Source organism: Stomoxys calcitrans, chromosome 3, assembly GCF_963082655.1.
Source record: "Stomoxys calcitrans chromosome 3, idStoCalc2.1, whole genome shotgun sequence".
NCBI classification, from domain to species: Eukaryota; Metazoa; Arthropoda; class Insecta; order Diptera; family Muscidae; genus Stomoxys; species Stomoxys calcitrans.
The window spans coordinates 57401488-57427027 of record NC_081554.1 but is presented as its reverse complement, the minus strand read 5'-3'; the positions used below and the strand labels follow the sequence as shown (position 1 = coordinate 57427027).

At 36.6% G+C, this 25540-nt stretch overlaps 2 protein-coding genes across 2 annotated transcripts; both read left to right on the top strand.

The window, feature by feature from the left end:
- The first annotated feature begins 14 nt into the window (after positions 1-14).
- Positions 15-11912, top strand: LOC131996041 (putative uncharacterized protein DDB_G0272516). The gene is made up of 3 exons (XM_059365466.1): positions 15-486; positions 622-995; positions 11814-11912. Exons 1-3 carry the CDS (start codon positions 15-17, stop codon positions 11910-11912), a joined length of 945 nt encoding a protein of 314 aa, XP_059221449.1.
- Positions 11913-19192: 7280 nt separating this feature from the next.
- On the top strand, positions 19193-24210 carry LOC106083088 (A-kinase anchor protein 10, mitochondrial). The gene is made up of 3 exons (XM_013245932.2): positions 19193-19315; positions 19543-19908; positions 22143-24210. The coding sequence occupies exons 1-3, from the start codon at positions 19279-19281 to the stop codon at positions 24080-24082; spliced, it is 2343 nt and encodes a 780-aa protein (XP_013101386.2). The 5' UTR covers positions 19193-19278; the 3' UTR covers positions 24083-24210.
- Positions 24211-25540: the final 1330 nt, after the last annotated feature.

The following is a 25540-nucleotide window of genomic DNA, read 5'->3' as shown; positions in this document are numbered from 1 at the left end:
CGCAATTCAATGCGATGAAGGACGATAATGAATTTATTCAACAACAAAATGAAAAGGCACACAAATATATGTTTGAGGATTTGCAGGAAGAGCTAGTAGTAGCCGACGAAGAAGAAGAAGCAGACGAAGACAATGATGTATCGGTTGATGAATTTGATGCTGTAGAAACTACTCTTACAACAGCAACAACAATAACAGACTCTATTATCACAGATCCTGCCATTGATGCAGAGAATTCAGCAGAGATGCTTATGATATATAAACTGAACGACGATAATGATAATGATGTTGATGAAGATGATGTGCTTGAGGAAATTTCAACCGATGCAGTTATGAAAACGAATAGTAAAACTTCAGCTACTACTACTACTACTACTTGTACGAGGAGACGACCGGAATTGGCAAAGTCTACTCCTAATTCTTTTGCTAATAATGTTGATAGTGATACTGATACTAATAGTGATGATGAAGATGCTGCCAATTGCAGTTACAAAACTTCAAAATCGAATACTTGTTTGAGAAAATACAACAACAATAATAAGAATAATAATAATAAGAATACCAGGCAACAACAAAAAATTATCATCAAACAAAATGATGATAATAATCATGCAAGAAGAGAGGAGGTGAAGATTTCACAAAGAAATGCACACCAACAACAACAGCAACAACAACAACAACACATCCTCACAAATAACATACCATACAGAAGTAGTAAATTTAGCAAAACGTCAAAGAAAACCAATTACAACTACAACAACCATCAAGTGTATCGAAATACAAAAGCAAGTGTTTCGAATACAGCAACTACTACTACTACTACTACTACTACTCCTTTATATAAAAAGTATAATATTTGTAAGTTTAGTAATAGTACTATAACTACAACCACCATCAACCATAAGTTGTTTGATAATGATAATGATGATGATGATAATATTTTTAAAAATAATTCTAATGATCATGTTAACTCTAAGTTTAGTATTAGTAAAAATGTACATTTTTTAAATATTACTAATGATAACAACAACAACAATAGTAATAAATTTACAACAACAAATTCTATTATTACAATGGCAAATAATTTTAGCATTCATAACAGTAATAATAATAATAATAACAACAACAAAAACCACAATAATAAAAATGATCACTTTATTACAACAAAATCCCGAAAAACAGAAACCCACCCATCAATACAAAAACATTTACCATAAACTTTTGTGTGAGAAAATTTGAAAATTACAAGAAAAACTACAACTAAAGAGGAGGTATAAATACAAGAAACACATCACATCAGCGCATGTGACTTAAAAAGGCCAGGCAATTTTTTTTCAAGTTTTTACGCGTCGCGAGTTGCGATTATGGATAGCAACTCATCTTGAATTGCGTTGCCAGAAGATAAAACTATGAAATAAAAATTATTATAAATAAGTAATCAGTCCTTTAAACGTTCAGCAAAAAGAAATAAAAATAATGGTAAAAAAGTACACAATACAATAGAGAAATTAACTTTGTATGACAAGATCGTCCCTTAGCAAGGCAATTGAAATTAAGTTACAATCCATAATCGTCCCATAAGATTCTTTGTTATAGTTGAAGTTTGCCAATATTACTGAAAACACTGGGGAATATTCTTGTAACCCTCAGGCGACTTATTGAAGCGGTCTTTTTGGTGCATTTTTCAAAAAAGTTTAAGAACTGCTTTAAATGGGATTAAAGCGGATTAAAATATTGAACAAAAATGTTTGGCCATAAAATTTTATTGTAGATCTGTGTAAGAACACAAGCTAAATTCAAACCAGTAAGGAGAGACTAAATTCGGGCGGAGCGGACTATATAATACCCTACACCACCGAGTCTATGTAATACTTTTAATCTATAGCACTTTTATCCAAATTTAGTCAGACTTTAATTTTGCATACCTATTGAAATATCGAATCGAACCTTCTACGATTTTCTTACGATGGTACACGGAATGTCAATTAAAACAATGTAGATATCGGATGCGAACGTCACCTGCAAAATTTTGTGACTACTACAGCTTTAAAAGGACATATCGGATGAAAGATATATATGGGAGCTATATATAAATCTGATCCGATTCTGATGATTTTGCACACATATTGGGACGCCACAAAAAACACTTCGTGGCAAATTTGGCAAAGATCGGATCAAAATTGTGCCTTCTCCAGACTTAATAGGTCAAATCGGATGAAAGTTATATATGGGAGCTATATCTAAAAATATATATATGAGGTATATCTAAATCTGAACCGATTTTTTTTCAAAATCAATTGCGTTCGTCCTTGGACCAAAAAAGAGACTTATGCCAAATTTTGTGAAAATCAGACAACAAATGCGGCCTGTACCTTGACTTTTTTAAAATGGGATTGTAGCGAATTAAAATATTTAACAAAAATGTAACTGAAAGGACATTTTAGGGTTCAAGTCGTATTAAAGGATCAATACGTCAATTTATGAAAATAGGGCAAATGACAATAAAATTATCAAATATTAACGTTTCGATATACCCCATAAAACTAAAACACGAATTTTGCCTCTACAATATTTGTACTAGGAAATTGAAAATATGTTTTTATTTAAGTTTGTAAAGTTTTCCTTTTATAACAAAAAAAAAAAAAAAAAACATTCACATAAACTTAGAAATATTATTACAAACGTAAGCTAAAAAACTTCAGCAAATTAGGCAAATTGAAAAATATATTTATATTTTTGATACTTAGTGGCGTATCATTTGATTTTGAATACAGCTGCGCAAATGTCGCCACATTAGAAGGGGATAATCATCACTAAAAAATTTTCTGTTGTTCTCGCCAGGATTCGAATCCAAGTTTCCGATGTCTGGAAGAGGGCAGACTGATCCCACTACTGGATCCTGGAAAGGGCCCCAGTAAAAAGGAGAGTCGTGCAGAACGACCTCCCTTCTTTCACCAGGAGCCAAGGGGCTTGAGGGACTTCTTCTTCTTTAACGGGAGAACTTTCATTTGCCCAAGCACGGACTGCATGACCGCTTTGCACGCCTGCACTACATATTTTAACCGTCCTCAGTCCTCGTGGCTCTGCATCTCTCGAAGTCTTCGATAAGGTCAGCCAATTTTTTGCAAATTTTGCTCATGAACATTCCACAAAGGAACAGGGGCAAACTTCTCACATATCAATGAGTGCAGTCTGCTTCAAGTTTAAGCTCAATGATTAGGGCCCTCCTTTTTATAGCCGAGTCCCAACGGCGTGCTGCAGTGCGACATCTCTTTGAAGAGAAATGTTGTCAAATGTTGCCAGCATTAGGAGGGGAAAACCACCGCTGGACCGCTTTTCTCATGGTATCGCCAGGATTCGAACCCAGGCGTTCATTATCACAGGCGGACATGCTAACCTCTGCGCTACGGTGGCCTTCAAGGTCAGCCATGGCAAGCTTTTTGAAGACAACATTAACACGTGCCTCCAGACGGGCCTATAACGTTGAATTTCGAACTATCTGTGAGAGTTGAGTGTAGAGTTGAACAGGGAGTTCCCCAAGGCGGGGTTTTATCTCCGACACTGTTTAACCTCTACCTCTTCTCTATTCCGCATCCTTTAGATCGCTTTGAGAACGTATCATATGCGGACGATTGCACGATCAAGGCTTCGACCCACTTCTATGATGACATCTGCCTGAGGTTAAACCAATACCTTGCCGATCTTGCGGTTTATTTCCCTGCTAGAAATTTGAACATATCCGTCACCAGATCTTCAGCCACACTGTTCACTCCAAAATCGGCGGCAATGATTGAGGAGTTGAACATGCACATTCCATTAAGAAACAGGGAATTAATGTTTAAGCTCAAATATAAGGGGCCTCCTTTTTCATGCCGAGTCCGAAGAGAAGTTTTAACATTCTAGGATACCTCCAAAAATGCAGCCAGCATTAGTAAGGGGATAACCACCGCTGAAAAATGTTCTGATGTTTCACGCCGGGTTTTAAACACAGTCATTTGGCGTTATAGGCGGGCCACATTGGCCTCACACTTGACAGCCTTTATAAATCATTAGCACATGCCACTGTAATTTGCAAGGTCGGCAACAAAGTCCTCAAGTCGCTTGTCGACAGTACGTACAAAACAAATCAAGCAAATATCCTGCACGTCCGAAGCCACACCTACATGCTGTCTTAGCAATCTATACTGGGCTGCTATCGCAGAGACCATCCCAATCACTATCTTGTGAATAGGCATTTGCTGTCCAGAGATATCAGGATGGATCAACATGATTAAAATGTAAGGTTAAGCGCTTTAAGAGAGTTCTTATAGATCATGCGGCGTTTCAGGCGGGTCTAGATACCATACACGCAGACACGGTAGCAGGAGCGATAAGAAGCAGAAGTCCTTGGAGATCGACCGCCACCCATCGAACCTGAAGAAGTTAGCCTCCCTCCACAAACTAGAGTGGTTCTGGCTCCGCCAGATGCAGCGGCCTCAATTGCTACAGCGATAGTATTGTTGCCATAGTGTTAGATGTATCTCCCGATTGTAACCAAAGTACAATGCAAGAATGAACATTTCTGTAACAAATTTGGCCGTTGGCAACGCAACTGCAGTTGGTTTACCATCCATAATCAACCCATAAAACAGCGACGTCGGTTTCTTTGATGGCAAGTCAAACGTATTCTTATTCCCTTTGTTTCAGTCGTTGAGACAGCAACGAATTTAACAATTTACCAATTAAACGTTTGGAAGGCATAAAAAAGTATTTAAGTTTTCTTATGGGTCGATTATGGATGGCAACCCAACTTCAGTTGCGTTACCAACGGCCAAATTTTTTAATTTTTGCATTGAATTAAGTAAAAATAATTATATTGAATGAAATTGACAAAAAATTTCCAACTTTATACTAATTTTTGCTTGGTGGTTTTGTCTCCCGGCAACGCAACAGTAGTCGAATTGCAATCCATAATCGACCCATTATTTTATGTTTATTTTTGCAAAACACTAACCATTCAGTCCAAAAAAAGAGACTGAATGATTGGTCTTTGAGTATTTCACACATACAGTTACATTTTCATTTTGGACATCGCTGCTCTAAAAGGATTTTCAGTTTTGACATTTAAGTTTTCATAGTAAATATTTTAATCTGTTGCACTCCCATTTAAAGTAGTTCCTAATCCTTTCTGGAATTAATTAGAGGGGTAGAAATGCGTAAATTGTTTTGGTTTAACTCACGATGCAAACTTGTAGAACGTCGAATCACCATTTTTAACTTCTCTTGCCTAAACTTAGATTTTCGTTTATTTGTTTTCACATTGTAATTCAAGAGAGAGAAGATGGAGAGAGAGAGAGAGAGAGAGAGAAATATCAATATGACAAAACTCATAATAGCCTAAAAAGCTTTTTGTTTATAAATTTGGGCAAATGTTAAAAGAAAGACAGTAATGTTATCATTCTATTAACTTTTGTCTAAATTTATAATCAAAAAGTTTTGTAGACTAAAGTGTTTTTATGGCAATATGACAAATCGAAGTATGAGGTTTTATTATATTTCCACAAATACAATATTAACAGCTAAAACTCCCAAGCTTTTCTTACTTAAAAAACGGATTTCGTTCGCTTGAATGTGACATTCAGTTGCATTTGTCAAGAAAATGCAGCATATTTAAATGATTGAGAGAACGAAAACCGTTTGTTTGACAGAATTGCGGTATGTATGTATATAGCAAGTCAAGTATCTATTATGACTTAAACCCTAAAACGAATTTTCAGTTTTGACATTTAAGTTTTGGTTAGCGACTCACAGTAAATATTTTAACCTGCTGCAGCAATCCCATTTAAAGTAATTCCTAATTCTTTTTTGAAATATATAAAGAGGGGTAGAAAATTTCCCTATTTTTTTGGGTTAAAGAAAATGGCATATTGGATAATAAATATTTTAAGTTGTTGCAGCAATCCCATTTAAAGTAATTCCTAATTTTTTTTTTAAATATCTAAAGAGGGGTAGAAATTTTCCTCTTTTTTTGGGTTAACTGTCGATGTAAACTTTCAAAACGTCAAAACACATTTTTACCTTCTCTTAGTTATTTTAGTTTAGTTTTTCTTGTATTTAAATTCACAGTGTTATTCAAGAGCGAAAAGAGAGAGAGAGTTATTGACAGCTAAAACCCCCCTAGCCTTTCTCACTTAACTAACGGCATTCGTTCGTTTGCATATGACATCCAGCAGCATTTATAAATAAATGAAATGCAGCAGATTTGAATGACTGAGAAAACGAAAACCGTTAGTTTGACAGAAGAGCAAAGTTTTGGTGGACTTGGTAGTATAAAACATCATCTCCTCTCTACTTCCACTCCAAGCATAATATACATAAATCAGAGCAATATAATATAAAAAACACATAAATTGAATATAATAATAATGGCAAACAATAGGTCTGTTCGCGTACTTTTCCAGTAAAAATTTGCCAGTAGAAATTTGCAGCAGAGTAAAAACAGCTTTTAGTCTCTTTTACTATTTATTTGAATTAAACAGCTGGTTTTATAAAACGGCTGTTCGATGCTGCAAATTTCTACGCAAATCTGCACAAATTTTTGAGTACACGAACACACTTATCAATATCGTTTATAAATCTTAATCAAATGATACATAAAAAAACTAAATACGAATTATATTGAAAACAATCTCAGCTTGCTTCAATTAATTATTCCTAATGAATGTATTACTACTCCCATACTTTTATTGTCTTAGCCTTATTTTAAGTTTATTAGATACCTAGGTGGTCATTGGGTCCAAGCTTCTATGCGAGTTGTCTGAAATTTGAGCTGATGGGAGGTGATGGTTGGAAGGTTTTTCCGATTTTACTTTTTGACGCCACAAAAGTCACGGCTAAGATATGTCTCAATCACCTTACTCTCCTTAGGGAACTCTATTAACCAAGCAGTTTCACTTTCACACTAAACCTTCTTCCACTTTTCGCCAAAAGACTTGAACAGTGACTGAAAATTCAATTTTTTTTTTGCCAATAAAACACCCATATGGGTTTGATGAAGGTTAGTGCTGCTACATACAACATTCTCTGTGCTTGTTGTATTCTATTACTTCAGACATTTTAGAAAATTGTCCAGCATTTTGATTTCACTGATGAAGATGTTTTGAGCCATGGTGTCAAATTTGATACTAGAAACGCGTAAGACTGTAAATTCTGAGTTTCACGTTTCCACTGAGTCCTATTCCCCAGTTACGTATAGTAAGTAAGTTGCTTTGTTCGTGATATAATTGTATCCTCCAAGACCATGAGCCATTATTTTAAAGCTGTTGACATCTGCTGTAAACACTGCTCTTCAATGGAAATAGATTTTGATAGTCATGTCATTGTTGTTGTTTTAGTCACTTATTTACATGTGGAGGCAGCATTCTTCGTCAAGCTCCTATAGGCGAGCAAGGTCCATAAGACTGATTGCCGCGGGGACGTAATGACCATTGGTTATATAAAGGCGCCTATAACTCGCCTTGTCATAGCGAGTATCATAGGCACTCTATATCATAGACACTCCGAGTATCATAGGCACTCCACTTGGTACAGATGATTATCCTATGAAGCATTTCACTATCCGCAAACCTTTTGACGCGCTCGGGTAGCTGTAAGCTCATCGGTTTTCCCTAAGTCATCAAAAAGGCGTAATCTACACCCACATTAGCTTTGAATGGTACTGGCGGCACATTGTCAAAGAGTGTCATACCAGACGTTTTGTAGCTTTTCAAAGCTATAACCCCGTTTACATTGCTCTTTAAAACCGGAATAAATAGCTCGATCATCTGTTTTCCCTTTATAAAATCAGCTGACGAGAGGCTTAAACGGGGTTTATAGCACTTGCATTTTTCAATATGCTTATATGGTGTATTGATGCAGCATGTCTTTGAATATGTGGGTAACATTGGCATGGGGGATGGGTCGGTGTTCAGAATTTGTTCGTAGTGTTTTAAGTACACGTTTGTTTTTCTACGGATGAGTGTAACGTGTTTATCATTTGATAATCGAGATATAAGATTAGTTGTTTTGTGATCCTGGGTAGGCCAGCAGCTATGTGGAGTTTATCAGCATCAGCAGTTTATTATCTGCTTTAGCGCTATGTAACAGCAGGATATTATAGGACAGCACGGTATAGGTCCTTGTTTCTTATTGCTTGCTTAGCTTTAAATTAATGGGTCGATTATGGATTGCAACTCGACTACAGTTGCGTTGATAGGAGACAAAACCACGAAGTTGGAAATTTTTGTAAATTTCATTCAATATCAGTATGTTTTTAAGTTCAGCTACTAAAAAATTTGTAAAAAGTACGTAATTCAATGCAAAAATTATAATTTCTGTAACAAGTTTGGCCGTTGGCAACGCAACCGAAGTGCAATTGCCATCCATAATCGACCCATAATATCTATTGGCAAATCTAACGGTACACAACCACAACCCGAATATGCAGGTTTATATTGGCTTTTTCCCACTGCCTTGATTTATTCTATCTTTCATAGTGCTTGGCTAAGAAGCTTTTCATTTGGGAATGGGATTCTGATCGTCTTCATTTACTTGAATACAAAAAAAAAATATATTTTTTTTTTAATTTTTGTGTAATCGTTTCATATTTTTATTATTTATTTATGATTAGCTAAACTTAATAGCAAAACTTAAGATTTTACAAAAAAAAAATAAACATTTTTTAAATTAATTAAAAAAAAAAATTCAAATTTATATAAAACATTTTTTATTCCTACAACATACAATTTGCCTAAACAATATTTGTCTTAAAAAAAAGTTGTCGGAACCAGAAAACCAACCAAAACAAAAAACAAACATAAAAGCAATAAAAAAAATCTCTTTTTCAATATGCCAATATTAAGTTTTTTTGTTTTTTTTACCAATAAACCAACCAATAACTAAAAGTACAAAACCCAAAAGAAATACAAAAAAAGAAATAAACGGCAAAACTACAACTGAAATAAATACCATGGAAAAATTTAAAAAAAATAATTTGCATACTATAGTTCAAACATTTGAAAAAAACGAAAAATATAAAAACATTTTGTTTAAAACAAAAAAATATTTTTTTATACAAAACGTTATTTTTTGCTTGTAATTATTATTTTTTAATATTATTTTAGTATGTAAGCACTCAAGACCATCGCATATTCTTTTTGTTTAATAATATAATTTTTCTTTTTTTTAAATTAGTTTTTGATTAAAAAACTATTTTTATTTTATTTCGAATATATGTCTAAAAATTATTGTTACAAAACATCAATTTGGTAATTTTTTTCTTTTTTTCAAATCATAAGACAGCGGGAAGCAATCAAATATCTACATGCAGTTGACCGTTACAATTTTCAATTTTAACGATTTTTGATTAGAAAAAAAAACGACAAAGTTATAAATGTTAAATTTGTAGGAGTGTTACAGGATTTCACTCCCACCAGAGGCATATGTATACTACAAATTGCCTAAGTAAGTCTGTAACGGACTGCAGCTATTTTTCAGCCGAACCTAACCTTAGGTTTACAGCAGTGTTGACATCTAGGGCGACATCTGTATTACACAAAACTTCTGAATTGTTTTTGTTGTGATATTATTTTGTGTTTTCATCCGTTCATCTGCGTCCAAAGCAAAGTGGTTCTAAGCACAGCTTAGCTAGTTTCAAATGGGACTCACATCCAATACGTTGACTTCAATCCTAGTCCAGTAGGAATTAAGTCAGAATTACTTTGGTTTACCTAGGGAGGTTAACTTTTTCATGTGCTATGGGTGGCGGTCGATCTTCAAGCACGGCATTCACTCGATAGACTTTTAATGCTTTCGCTTTCGTACCAAAGGCCTGCATAAAATAATTCATTGGTAACTGTTTTTGCTGGACTTGTAAACGCTAGACCCACATGATGTTGTATTTCAAGACTATTGAAGAGCGGGATACTGAAAATAGAGTTGTTGTTGTTGTAGCAGTGTGTTGTACACTGAGGCGGCAGCCTTCGTCGACAAATATGTGCTGACAAATATACCTTGGACTAACCCTATAATGCTTTTGGATATTGTGGCTAGAAAAAATGCAACGACCACTGATGTGAGGCTAAGGGAACTTTCTATTTGGTCATGTGGCGGCTACGGACACTTTGTTATCATTGAAGATATCTTGATATCACTTTGTTATCATTGAAGATATCACAATCACTTTCTGATTCGATTTAGCCATGTCCGTCTGTCCATCTGTGAGTCCATGTATTCTTGTAATCAAAGTGAAGGTCTTACGGGTTATTCATTCATCATGAAATTTTGCACATATCACTTTTTTGGTCCAAGGTGGAACGCTATTGATTTTGGTAAAAATCGGTTCAGTTTTAGATATAGCTCCCATATGTATGTATCGCCCGATTTGCACTTAAATGGCCGTAGTAACTACAATTTTCAAATGAACTGCACAAAATTTGGCATAAACTATTCTGTTTTTGATTTTAACATATCCGCAAAATTTCATCAACATCGGTTCAGATTTGGATATAGCTCCCATATATATGTACCGCCCGATTTGCTCTTGTCTTGGTGTCTGGAAGTATACAATGTTGTAATTTTTCAAGATTTTCCAAATAATTTTGCAAATTTTTCACTTCCCCCCCAGCCCTTCACTAAGACTCTCCACTCGATAACGCTGATTGTCCACGACTGCGGTTGCAGCTACTTCACAACCTGTGGACCATTCAAATGGATGCTCGGAGTTCCAACACGTGTGGTGCTCATAGTCTTCCCGTAATGCAGGCTTTCGTTGTTGTAGCCACATTTTCATGTGGACTTGGCGATCCTCGTTAAGTTCATGTGTGAGCACGCTCGTTCCGTTCCAAAGTACCGACCGCCGCAGAAGCACGGTGGTTATTTAAAGGCGCCAATAACTTGCCTTGTCTTATAGAGCATCATAGGTACTCAGTTTTTGTGCAAGAGCCGATGCCGCCCGACCTCTCACTGAGACTCTCCGTTGTAAACCGCTGATTGTCCACGACTGCTGTTGCAGCTACTCCGTATGGAGCATTCCACTATTCGCAACCTGTGGACGCGCTCGGTAGCCCGCAGCTAATCTTCTCGTGACAGCAATGAATATCACAGATCAATCCTCAATGTTCCAGCTTGTGTGGTGCTCACAGCTATTCCATGCCGGGACCCTGGTTTTCGTGCTATGCAATTTACGATTACGCAGACTTTCGTCGTTGTGCTATGCAATTTACAAAATACATGCTGATGCTCAACGAATAGAAACTGTCCAAAGGGGCTTGGTAACAGTAGTCCTTCAAGCATTTTGGCTACAGGCGATTTAAGGGAACTCGTTCCGTAGGATTCTCCTTTTCTCGTGTTCTTTTCAGGCTTAAGTAGCGGAATCACTCTGTCCATTTTTTAAACATCGGGAACTATGACGAAGATCAAAGACAAGTTGAGGATCTGTGTCAGGTATTCGACAACTAGCAAATTCAGATTCTTCAGCATAAATGCAAAGATTCCGAAAACCCATTAGAAATTATGAGTGTTTAAAACATGTATGTGACAAATGCCTCTCCTCCTTTTGCCCTCTTACTGTTGGGATAGCGCATTTCTTCGGATCGTTCACTGTTTCGTCGCCAAAAGTGTATATTAACATTGTATAGCTCTATCTGGGTAGTACCCGTACCTGACTGTTATCCACATACATTCCATGAAGAAGGGATCACTAGCCACAGTCGTTGGCAAGGAAGGTTTTTAAAGCAAGGAATGATGTATCAAGAAAATCAGCACTCACATCCATTCCATGTGCGATTCTTACGCAGCACATTGTAACTGTAACAAATTTGCAAGCCGCAAGTGTAAAACCCCGTTCACAATGCTCATTCAATCCGGATTTAAGGCTCTTCTCAGCTGATTTTTAAAAGGGAGAACAGATGATCGAGCGATTAAATCCGGATTTAAAGAGCAGTGTTACATGGGGTTTAAGTCAGCTTTGTCCCCAAGGCGGATTAAATAAGGTGGTCTCACGCGAGCAGCTGTTAAGGTCAGGTTTGGCAGTAATAAGATGTCAGATTTTTGTTTGCATTCTCTTTGTTGTTATCTTCTTTCTCGGATTTTCTCTGCTCATTTACGAACACGTAAACACACATGCACACAAATTTCTTTGCCTGTGTTGGCAAAACGTCGATCAGCTTGATGGCAAGATGGCGGATTGCACCATTCGATTTGTGGTTGTTTTACAAATGAGACCACCTTTAATTGTTTCGCCATGCTTTGCCTCCTGAATCGCTGCGACCATTAAATTCATCCGACTTTGGAGTCTACTATCTCATCCATCCTACCTCGGAGACCATTACTGTACTTCAGTTATGCCGTCAAGCCACTTTTATCTATGCACTGCTTACACCTGATTGACGCCGGCCGATGATAGAGGCGGTTCTGGCAGACCGAACAGAACCAAAGTTCGTGGTTCCTTAGGATCCCACCATGGACCACAAAACGTACCGCGCTGGCTTTCCGATATGTGCCTTTCCCCATGGTTACAATCACTCTACAGCCTTCAAAAATTGAGTTTTGAGCTGAAATTTGGCACATATACGTCTTAACCAAATGCACACTGGTTAAGTTCTTGAACGGGCCAAATCGGACCATATTTCGATATAGCTGCTATATAGACCGATCTGCCGATAAAGGGCCCAATGCCCATAAATGCTGAGTTATTTTAAGCCTCCCGACATCTGGCCTAAAAATGGTTTAGATCGGACTATGTTTGGATATAGCTGCTATACAGACCGATCTGCCGATATAGGGTCTGAAGCCCATGAAAGCTTTATTTTTCATCCGATTTCGCTGAAATTTGAAACAGTGAGCTATTTTAAGCCTCCCGACATCTGAACTAAACATGGTTTCGATCGAACTATATTTAGATATAGCTGTCATATAGACCGATAAAGGGTCTGAAGTCCATAAAAGCTTTATTTATTACCCGATTTCGCTGAAATTTGATACAGTGAGTTATTTTAAGCCTCCCGTCACCTGACCTAAACATGGTTTAGATCGGATTATATTTGGATATAGTTGTCATATAGACCGATCTGCCGATAAAGGGTCTGAAGCCCATAAAAGCTTTATTTTTCATCCGATGTCGCTGAAATTTGAAGCAGTGAGTTATTTTAAGCCTCGCGACATCTGACATGGTTTAGATCGGATTATATTTGGATATTGCTGTCGTATAGACCGATCTGCCGATGAAGGGTCTGAAGTCCATAAAAGCTTTATTTATTACCCGATTTCGTTGAAAATTGAAACAGTGAGTTATTTTAAGCCTCCCGACATCTGACCTAAACATGGTTTAGATCGGATTATATTTGGATATAGCTGTAATATAGACCGATCTGCCGATAAAGGGTCTGAAGCCCATAAAAGCTTTATTTTTCATCCGATTTCGATGAAATTTGAAACAGTGAATAGTTTTAGGCCTCCCACCATCCGACCTAAATATGGTTCAGATCGGACTATACTCAAATATAGCTGTCATATTGACCGATATGCCGATGAAGGGTCTGAAGCTCATAAATGCTATGTTGATTACCCGATTTCGTTGAAATTGGAAATAGTGAGTTTTTTAAGCCTCTCGACACCTCATCCAAATATGAGTTAGATCAGACTATATAGATATAGCTATCATAAAGATCGATCTTACAATTTATGGTCATAACCGCATAAAAATCAAATTTTTTGTCTGAAAATGTTACTGGTATATGAGTTCTCGGGACCGGAATAAAATATGATCGAGACCAGCCCCTATTAAGATATAACTACGGGTATAGTAGTGGAGTTATAACAAAGTAGGATGATTATTATATCCTTGTTTAATTTGGTTCATATCGGCCCAGATTTGGTAATAGGTGTCATATAGAACGATCTTGGCCCTTTAAAAAGCGCATTTATTATCCGATTTCGTTGAAATATGACGCAGTGACTTATGTTAGGCTTTTAGACATCCGTGTCCTATATGGTTCAGGTCGGTTTATATTTCGATATAGCGGCCAAAAAGACCCATATTTTGTTCTACAAAAGTGAACAGTGTTTTATATTTATTAGACCACTCAATGTTCGCTCCGAATTTGGGTGCATAAGTTATCCAATTTTCACCGGATTGTGACGAAAGGTGGTTTACATACATACCCCAGGTGGTGGGTATCCAAAGTTCGGCCAGGCCGAACTTAACGCCTTTTTACTTGTTTGTTTTCGTTTTGTTTTTTTTTTTTTCTTTGTATATTTCCCATCTGTTTTCTACTTAAAATCGATCGATTTAAGCGACATAACAAAATTTAGACAAAAATCATAAAAATAACTTCTAAAAAAAAGAAGAAAAGAAAATCTTGGAAAAAATAAAATATATATATTTTTGTTTGTTGTAAATTAAAAAGGAACAGAAAGAAAACAAAAATACAATTTTTGTTTTTTTTTCAATTTCTAACAAAAATATCTAAAATATAAGAAATATTTCTAGTAAAATGCATTATATTAATTAAAAAAAAAAACAAAAACATTCATATATTAAGGGAATTAATTTCTATGAAATTGTTTTGTTTTCTTTAAAAATAAAAAATTAATATATTGGAGAGGATTGATTAATTTATAAAGGTTTATTATTATTATTAAATAGGGTAAATGTAAATAAATTATTAGATGAATTTTGTTTTGTCGCATATGAAAAAAAAAATCCGAATACAGTGTATCTACAGATAATTGCACGTCGTAAAATTTTTTACATATATAAATTTCGAGAAAAAAATACCAAACAAAAATATTTCAAATAAAAAACGAACAATAAATCTTTGAAAAATAAAATAAAAATAAAAAAAAATTTTTCTTCGAAAATAAAAAAAAAACAAAAATTAATTAAAGGCAAATTTAAAATGCATTTTTGCTATGAATATTAAAATATAAGCAACTTTTCGTAATTATGCATATAATATATATATACATACATACATATATTGCAGTTCATATACTTAGTATCAAATTATGCTGGATCGATAAACGTAATGTATTTAATTAAAAACAAAATAATCCATAATTAAGATATAACATAATTATAATACACATACATATATTTATAAATATTGTATTGTTAATAATGAAATACTAACAATATACATATACACAAAGAAAAAAAAAAAAATAATAAAACCACATTAACATCATGCATTCTTTATAACTCATCTATACATACATAAATAAATATTCATATAAATAAAAAAAAATATAATAAAAACTAAAAACTTGCTATTATATATAATTATTTCCTAATATGTATTATTATTATAATTAAATTATTATCAATAAATACATAATTTTATGTTCTAAACCCTCTAAACATTGAATTTATTCCACATCCATCATAACGAAACGAGTTCCCTTAAATCGCCTATAGCCGAAATGCTTGAAAGACTACTGCTACCAAGGCCCTTTGAAGAGTTTCTATTTGTTGAGCATCAGCATGAATTTCGTAAATTGCATAGCACGACGACGAAATCCTGCGGCCCGGCACGGGATAGCTGTGAGCACCACACAGACCGAAAAATTGAGGACCGATCTGTGTGGTGTTCATTGCTGTCATGAGAAGCTTAGCTGCGAGCTACCGGGCACTTCCACAGGTTGCGGATAGTGGAATACTCCATACGAAGTAGCTGCAACGGCAGTCAAGGACAATCAGCTACCGGGCACTTCCACAGATTGCGCATAGTAGAAACTCCATACGAAGTAGCTGCAACGGCAGTCAAGGACAATCAGTGGTAATGGACGAAGAGTCTCAGTGAGAGGCCGGTCAACACCGGATCTTGCACAAATACTAAGTGCCTATGATGCTCAATGGGACAAGGCGAGTTATTGGCACCTTTAAATAACCATTACAGGGGCAAACTTCTCACATATCAATGAGTGCAGTCCGATTCAAGTTTTAAGCTCAATGATAAGGGGCCTCCTTTTTATAGCCGAGTCCGAACGGCGTGCCGCAGTGCGACACCTTTTAAGTGAGAAGTTTTACATGGTATAGTACCTCACAAATGTCGTCAGCATTAGGAGGGGAAAACCACCGTTGAACATTTTTTCTGATGGTCTCGCCAGGATTCGAACTCAAGTCGTTCAGCGTCATAGCCGGACATGCTAACCTCTGCGCTACGGTGGCATAGGTTAGCCCCTGTTCCTTAGTGGAATGTTCATGCGCAAAATTTTTAATTTGCAAATAACCATTAAATAATCTGTTACCGCGCCTATCGGTCCTTTGGACCGGAACGAGCTTGCTCACCTACAGGAGCTTGACGAGGATCGCCAACTCCACAGGAAAATGTTGCTACAACAACAACAAGAACGCATATTAGACGCCAGCGAAATCAATAAAAGTCCAAAAGTCTTGCAGGAGGATTGGTCAGAAAAGTTTTCCGAATAAGGTAAGAAATACACGTTATTTAAATATTGGGTTGCCCAAAAAGTAATTGCGGATTTGTTAAAAGAAAGTAAATGCATTTTTAATAAAACTTAGAATGAACTTTAATCAAATATACTTTTTTTACACTTTTTCTAAAGCAAACTAAAAGTAACAGCTGATAACTGACAGAAGAAAGAATGCAATTACAGAGTCACAAGCTGTGAAAAAATTTGTGAACGCCGACTATATGAAAAATCCGCAATTACTTTTTGGGCAACCCAATACAATACAAAAAGGCCTAGTTAGAGGCCAAACAAGGTCTCGGATCGTTTAACCAGCTGTACCCTACAAGCTTCATGCTCGCGGGCATAGAAAAAAAACGAACAGAATCACAAGTACAGTGTAAGCAACTTCGTTCGGTTGAGGCATTGTTGTTGTTCCACAAAGCTACTTCACTTAGATGAAGAAGGCGATAACTGGCTTAGGTGTATGTCGATAGTGGCATGGGGCGGATTAATATCCGCACACTCTTTTCAACCTAACCTTACGAGGGTCAACTGACAGCTCTATCGTAAAGTTTCACATTTTTGAGGTTATACGAACTAAGAACGTTTTGGCATACCAGGGCTATTTGTGTTGTTTACAGTACAGGGTCATTAACTTCTACCATATGTCCATACCATATGTGCTGTCCAATTTAAGTTTATGCTTAATGATTAAAGACCTCTTTTTTGAGGTCGAGTCCGAACGGCGTGCCGCTGGGAGTTCAGGAGACACCTCTTTGAGGAGAAGTTTCTACATAGCCAATTGTAGTCAGCATTATGATGGATACGAACCCAGGCGTTCAGCTTCACATGCAAACCTCTGGACCACGGTGGCGGCCTCCTTGAGCCACTCCCTACCCAAAATTATAGTGGGTCAACCCTTATCTCATTCTTCGTCTCAAAGACCTTGAGGAGACTACATGGCACGAGCACATGGGACTGTTTCCATCCTTCATTGGTATGTGGCGAACAACATACATACACCAAAGGTTGGTCGGGCCACCGCAACGCAGAGGTTAGCATGTCCGCCTATGACGCTTAACGCCTGGGTTCGAACCCTGGAGAGACCATCAGAAAAAATATTCAGCGGTAGTTTTCCCCTCCTAATGCAGGCAACATTTGTGAGGTACTATGCCATGTAAATCTTCTGTCCAAAGAGTTTTCGCACTGCGGAACACCATTCGGACTCGGCTATAAAAAGGAGACCCCTTATCATTGAGCTTAAACTGGAATCGGAATGCACTCATTGATATGTGAGAAGTTTGCCCGTGTTCCTTAGTGGAATGTTCAGAGGCAAAATTTGCAACACAATGGACCTTAGCTATTCAATATCTTGACATCAAGGGCAGATGAGACCATTTCAAATACTTAAACCAGGATTAGGAAGCCCAGTGCCTAAGCGAGGCATGTGTTGATCCCAAAACTGCGCTTATCTCTCAGGTCATTAGAGAAGGAAAAAGTGAAGGTCATTGCCTATGCAGATGGTGTCGTCATCTCTCTACTATTACGGTACTTATTCGGAGAGTATTAAGAAGGCTATCTGGATGACTTCGGACTGCGGATAAGGGTCCGGACATTGCAACGGCAGGTCCTTGATGACGCGATGTTCAGTTATTCATAATTGCAAGAAGAAGAGACAAGATAATGAGTGAACATCTCTTTCTGAGCTTGGATTTCCTTCAGTCACATATTTCTGTCATCGTTCTGGAGGCTTTACAAGGCTGAATTAGTTGACTGGACAATGCTGTTACCGGTGAGAGTTTCTTTCTGATCCGCAGGGTTTCCTATTTTTCTGTCAAATATGTTGGTGACACTTTCCTTTTTCTAATTGCTTTTCTCTTTTACTTTCTTCTTGGGCAAACACAATGGACCTTACCTGACCAATCTCTTGAAAACAGGGGCGGATGAGACTATTTCAAATACTTAAGTCAGGATTGGGAAGCCAGGTGCCTAAGCGAGACATGTATTGGTACCAAAAACTGCTCTTAGATGCATTATATACATTGTCAATAGATTATCTGCGTTCCGTTTTGAAAGTTCGTCGCACATCAACCTCCTTTGTCACAGCCTTTGTACGTTTTCAGCTTATAAAACAACAGTAGCGCCCTTTGAGTGTATGTAGAATTTAGCACTAGGTTCACCTTCATAACTGACACAAAGTAAAGAGTTTCCCCAATTTTTCCAAGTACTTCGGTCTTCTCGTTTCCCTTGATGTTGTTGTTGTAGTAATGTGTTTTTCACTGTCTATCGGCTCGAAGACTACGGATACGACGAGTGTCTTTGTAACCGGGCCAAGCCGGCTGCCTTGATATTCTTGTGTTCCAGTAAACAGCAAAGAGTCAAAGTGTGACACACCTGTAGACTCATCATTGACTTTCAAAAGCAGCTCAGGACTTTGGTTCTTACACACGTACCGTTAAATGACCGTTACAGTTTTATTACTTGTGTTACCTCCAAACGATAACATTTAAAAGAAACTTGCAGCTTGACAAACATGACAACTTTTCGTATTAATTCAAAACCGTTAAGGAGACGCAAAAAAACCTTTATATACACTGTTTTTACAACCAATATGTATGAGTTATTTCCTTTTAAAAATAAAAAAATCGATTCGCAAAATCGATTGTCTATCGATTTAAAAAATCGGTTTGTCTTGCATGTCTTGAAGTGTTAACGAACCATTACACCATCCAAATGTCAAAATAAAACTGCCGAACAACACATAAACAACACAGAAAAAGTCGGCCAATGAGAAATAATATTTTTTTTAGAAATTTAATTTAAATAAATGTAATCGAATGAGCGCAAATGAGCACAATGTTTAAATACTTTAAGAAACAAAGAAGTAAGTAAGAACTCAAGTTTTTTTTCATTATGCAGCAGTAGTGCGTTACAAAAACAAAAAAAAAAAACTTTCCAATACGTGACGTCTGCGTTAGCAGAACATGCTGCCTAATAAATAAAATTGGTGTCAAATTTTTATTTTGGGCTGTTGTTTCATCATTTGGTATTCTAATTCTAGTATGGATGGTATGTTGACATGATTCACTATGATTTTGTCTTTGTTTTTAGGTCGTCTGAATTCATCGAATGAAAATGACCCGCAGACAGATCAGGTGGACAATGCGGTGGGTGTTTCTGCTGGAAGCTGTGGACAAGATTTTCCCGAGGAAGTAGCTGGTGCTGCCTTAAAACGTCATTCGTTACGTTCCACAACATCCATTCACAGTTTCTGCGAAGAAGTTTTTCTCGAAGAACTCTCTAACCAGGGCATATTTACAGCTCATGGTCCGGGGGGCAATTGCGGTGGATCAGACAACGATGATGCTGTTAGTTATGGCGCTTTAAGTTTAGGTGCACTCAGCAGTTGTTACAATGGCACAGGTGGCTCTGTTTCGCACCCAATTAGTGTTCATTCAATGATGGGCTATGATGAAGGTATGTAACACAGACTATTGTTTTTGCGATTATAAATTAAAAACCAAAATGAATGCATAAATTAAATTTTTGGTGACAACATTTTCTGCTTGTACCAAATAGACATGGAAAAATGTAAAATTTAATTCGAAACTTGATTTTTTTATGGGCGAAAGTTAATTCTGCTTTTTCCTGCACAGTATTTTGCATTTGCAATATTACTTTGAGTTTTCGTCTTTAAATAGGCCATTCCATATATCAAGTGGCAGAATTATGATGAGATAATCTGAATCCAATAAAATAACGGACTGTCATGAAATGACCAGTCGAGGCAGTGTGCTGGCGAACGACTTTTCCTGCGAGCACCCTCATTTACCTTAAAAAACATGCCTAAAGCTATGGTATGCTTCTAATTATATGTTCCTTTGGTTGTTACGTAGAATAGAATGCCATAACACGTGAAGGGTGTTCAATTCTCTTCGAAACAAAACATTATTACCGGACTACTAACGCAGCAGCCGCTCGTTTTATTGCAAATGAAAATTTGCCCTGGAACATTCGATTAAAGAACTGGGGAAACTTCTCACAAATCAATGAGTGCTGTCCAATTCAATTTTAAGCTCAATGATAAGGGACCACTTTTTTAGCCGAGTTCGAACGGCGTGCGGCAGAGAGACACCTCTTTTGGGTGAAGTTTTTACATGGCAAAGTACATCACAAATGTCGCCAGCATTAGGAGGGAATAAACACCGCTGTAATTTTTTCTGATGGTCCTGCCAGGATTCGAACACAGGCGTTCAGCGTCACTTGGCCGAAATTTTGCACGAAATAGTTTGTTATAATTGACTATATTGGTCCCATGTAAAACGGTCTCCCGATTTGACTTCTTGATTTGGCTTCAATTTTGCATGTAGTGCTCTACCATGAGTTCCTACTGTGCCAAGTACGGTTTTAATCGGTCTATAACCTGATATAGCTCCCATATAAACCGATTTCCCGATTTGACTTCTTAAGCCCATAACAGACGCAATTACTGTCTGATTTGGCTGAAATTTTGCATGTAGTGTTCTGTTATAACTTCCAACATCTTTGCTCCCATATAAACCGATCTCCCGATTTGACTTCTCGAGCCTTTACAAGCCGAATTTTTTGTCCGATTTGGCTGAAATTTTGCATGTAGTGATTTGTTATAACTTTCAACAACTGTGCCAAGTAATTTTCAAATCAGTCTATAACCTGATATAGCTCCCATATAAACCGGTCACTCGATCATCCTTGCTCGGTTCCTAGAAGCTTTAATCTTTGTTGGTTTGACAGAAGTTTGGTATGTATTGGGTTGCCCAAAAAGTAGTTGCGGATTTTTTAAAAGAAAGTAAATGCATTTTTAATAAGGCTTAGAATGAACTTTTATCAAATATACTTTTTTTACACTTTTTTTCTAAAGCAAGCTAAAAGTAACAGCTGATAACTTACAGAAGAAAGAATGCAATTACAGAGTCACAAGCTGTGAAAAAATTTGTCAACGCCGACTATATGAAAAATCCGCAATTACTTTTTGGGCAACCCAATAGAATGACATTCAACTAAATTTATTTTGTATAAATTTTTAGTAGAATCCATGGTGGTGGGTTCTTTAGATTCGGCCCGGCCGAATGAGCACGCTGTTACTCGCTTAAAATAACAATGTAATGAATGCCATTAATTCACCTTTCCTTGAAGGACATCGTCGGCGATAACGCAAAATGCTGCAAGGGTAACAACTGCGTTGTTTATATCCTTTATCGGGCGTTCAGTCTATATAGCAGCGACATTCAAATATGGTCCGATTTAGCCTATACTCTGGAGTTTGGGTTCCATTTCATCTCACTGTTCCAAATTTAAGCGAAATCGAGTATTAAATGTTCATTTGTCCATATGCTTTAAATGATAGATCGGTCTATATGGTTTGTGGCAGATAGGTTTATATGGCGGTTATATTAGAAGTTTGCGTAACATTTTGGTCAGTTTTGGAAGGATTTTTTTTCAATTTTGATAGGAAATAAATTTCTTGAGTGGCAACACTCCTTAGAAGTCTACAATCTTGTTTTTCTTTTTTGTTGTAAGTAAATTGCAGTTCCAGGCCAACTAGAAGTTTCATCGGGTGCCACTGTATTGTTTCGTATTAGTTTATGTATTTTTTTGTGAAGTTCAGTTCTAGTTTGTTACTACTCTTTTATATAATAGGTGTATTTAACTTTTTTGTTTTTTTTTTGCAGAACTTTTCAAGTGCCATTCTCGTTTATCGATGAATTTAACATCTATTGTTTGTGAACCAAACTGCCTAAGCTACTTTGTCCAGTATTTGGATAAGAAAAATGCATTGCCTCTTATTAAATTTTATTTGGACACTGAAAATTTTAAAAATTCAGCATTGGCTCAATTACGAAAAGAGCTTAAATGTAAATTGATGTCACAACAAATTCCAGAAGAAGTTGGAGGTGTAACAGGCGCTGACGACGTTGATACTGAAATCACAACGACTGTAATCACTCAAAACGATACCGATGATGATCAAATCCAAAATAAACAGCAACAACAACAACAAGTTGATAATCAAACCAGAGGCGGAGAACGACATATCAATGTGCTGACGCCAGCAAATGTTGGAAATACTGGCACCGATATTGAAGCTGATGACAGCTGTCATGTACCTGAATTAAAAACCCTTTGTGATCTGTCAATGCGCAAACCCTTGACCGATGATGAAAAGTCCCAAATCTATGCGGAAACCAATAAGCATATTTATAAGACCAATGAAAGGCACAAACTGAAAGCTTCCTCTGAATTGTCTTTGTGCAGTTTAATGAGTAATTTCTCAGAAATCAATGAAAATGCCATCATCTCAATGGCCAGTGTAAAGGATGCCTTGGGCATATACACCAAGTATTTAATACAGGATTCCAAAGAGCGCATTGAATTACCTGTGGATATTTTATCAAAAATTTCCCTAATTATATGCAAAAAGGATGAACACGAAGATGCAGAAGAAGGCGGGTCAAGTACGACCATAACTGCAGACTGTTTCCTTGAAGCTCAACAATATGTTCTCAACAAATTGGAAAAGGATTTCCTAAGTGACTTTCTGCAAAGCACCTATTATGCTAAATATTGCGTAGATCTAATAGAGGGTCATTGCATCAATATAAACGATATACTACATAGTGAGGTTACTTTATTTTATTTTATGGAATACTTAGAGCAGCACCATGAACGAGATTGTTTGGACTTTTGGTCAACGGCCATAAACTATCGCAAGAGCTACGTTTCCAGCATAGAGATGAATGAGAAGGAGGCCCAATCCGATGCCATGATTATCTATGAGAAATTTTTCTCCTTGCAAAATGAGTCTAAACTTTGGTCTTCGAACAAACTGAGGGCCAATGTTGAGGCATGTATCTGTACGGAGGGCATGGTTTATCATTGCTTTGACTTGCCCCTTAAAGTGGCGGCAAAGTATCTTGAGCGTAAATATTTGGGTTCATTTTTAAAATCATCATTATTTTCCAATTATGTGAATGAACTAAAATCAAAAATCCAAGATGAAACTGATGCAAAAGATGGCCTTACTACAAACAAATTTCCCAAAAAACTAGCTCTAAGAAGATGCGTAAGTGATAAGTCATCGAATAGGCATCGTAAAACACTTTCCGATTGCACATTGGACAAAAAATTGACAATATCTCAGCACAATACATTATTGGCTTCAATGGACAATCATAGCCATAATCAGCATCAACAACGCAATCAGGCACAACAGCGTCAACAAACTTTACCCACTTCATCATCGGCAACAAATCTAGAGAAATTTCACATGAGTATTGATTCCTCACAGCTCACCAATCCGGATTTGCTATGGCATCGTTCCAATAGTAATAATTTAAAATTTGGTCGTGTCAATTCATTGGGGCGCTACGAAAGAGATTTTATTTCCCCATCAGATGCTCTGCATAAAACGGCCAACACCTCAAGCAATTGGTCTTTGTCCTTGAAGGGTACTAAACTGAAAAATGCTATGCGTAAATTGGTAAACTTACGTGAGGATAATGTGCAAGAAGAAATTGCTTGGCAAGTTGCGGAAATGATAGTTAAAGATGTGACCAGTGTTACAATGGCAGCACACTCAAATTGCACAAAAGACAAAACGCAACAACATTAAGTAAGTCGATATATAGTTATTGTTATTTATTTAATATGTGTATGTAGCATATATCAGTATAATCTGATTGGTTGTTAGCTTGCATATTTTCTCTTATTTTTTATAATATTTAAAGTGAAATTTTTGAATTTATTTTTTCTTCTGTTTTTTTTCGGAACGCCATGAACAAATGATCTTATCTATCGAATTTAGTTTTATTTTATTAAGCAAATTTTAACACAGTCCCATTGCTAGAGCTACTTATATTGAAATTTCCAATTCAAATGCGAAGAAATATATCTGGTTAGAGTTATTTATTTTTGGCATAAAATAAAATTAAAACGTTTCGATATTGGGTCTACAATATAATGCAAGATCATGTCTGCAATGTGCTATCGTAGAAGAGAATATGTATAATTAGTACGCTATCAAACATATTAAGTTTCCATCATAATGCAGAGTTTACATGGCACATCTGATGTATGGTCATTGTAATAGTATTGGTGCAAACAAAGGTGTATACATCACATGTACACTTAACCATCAGTCATGGCTACAAAATTAAAATCATTTGATTTTTTTCGATGAATGGCGTCTATCGATTACCGTTTACAAGGAAATGTGTAATCATTAATTGACAATCAACACGTACGCACGATGGCACATCTGATGTATGGTCAGTGTAATAGCATTGGTGAAAACAAAGGTGTATTCGTCACATGCACACATAACCATCAGTCATGGCCGAAAATTCAATATCATTTGATTTTTTTCGATGAATGACGTCTATCGATCGCCATTTAAAAAGAAATGTGCAATCATTAATTGACAGATATTGAAAAACACTTTCTGTGACAAATAAAGTTAGAAATTGAGAAGTAAAATATGAAAAATTAGATCAAATCAAAGAAAAGAAAAAATCGATGTACCGTTTTTGGCAAAAGCTGTAATCAACACGTACACACGATGAGTACGATCATAATGTGCCGTCTAAAAGGGCATTAAGAAACGAGAAGTACGATGATGATGTGCCGTCTAAAAGGTCCATAAGACCTAATGCTCATCCCATAAATTATGAATCTTACGATTACATAAATCTATCAAAAAACACAAAAAGTTGCCGCCATGTTGATGTAGCAGTGTTGTGCGCACTAAGGCGTAAGTCCTTGCCCATAAAGGACTTTATCGGATCAATCCAGTACGTACAACCGACTGTCATGGGATTGCCGCCTTTTTAAAGTGTATTATCGAATGAGGTTTGCACATTGCTTTTTATCTGTCAATTGTTGTACATAGACTTGAAAGCGTTGCCCTGGGCGTTGATGTATTATCTCGAATGAGGTACCGCTGGAAGTTATTCCACCATCTTTTTGATGGCCGTGAATTAAAGGCTAGTTAGGATAGTGAAGATTGATGTCCAGATCTTATTCTCGACAGCCGCGTAGGCCAGCATAAATCCCATTGTGATTTCTCAACTAC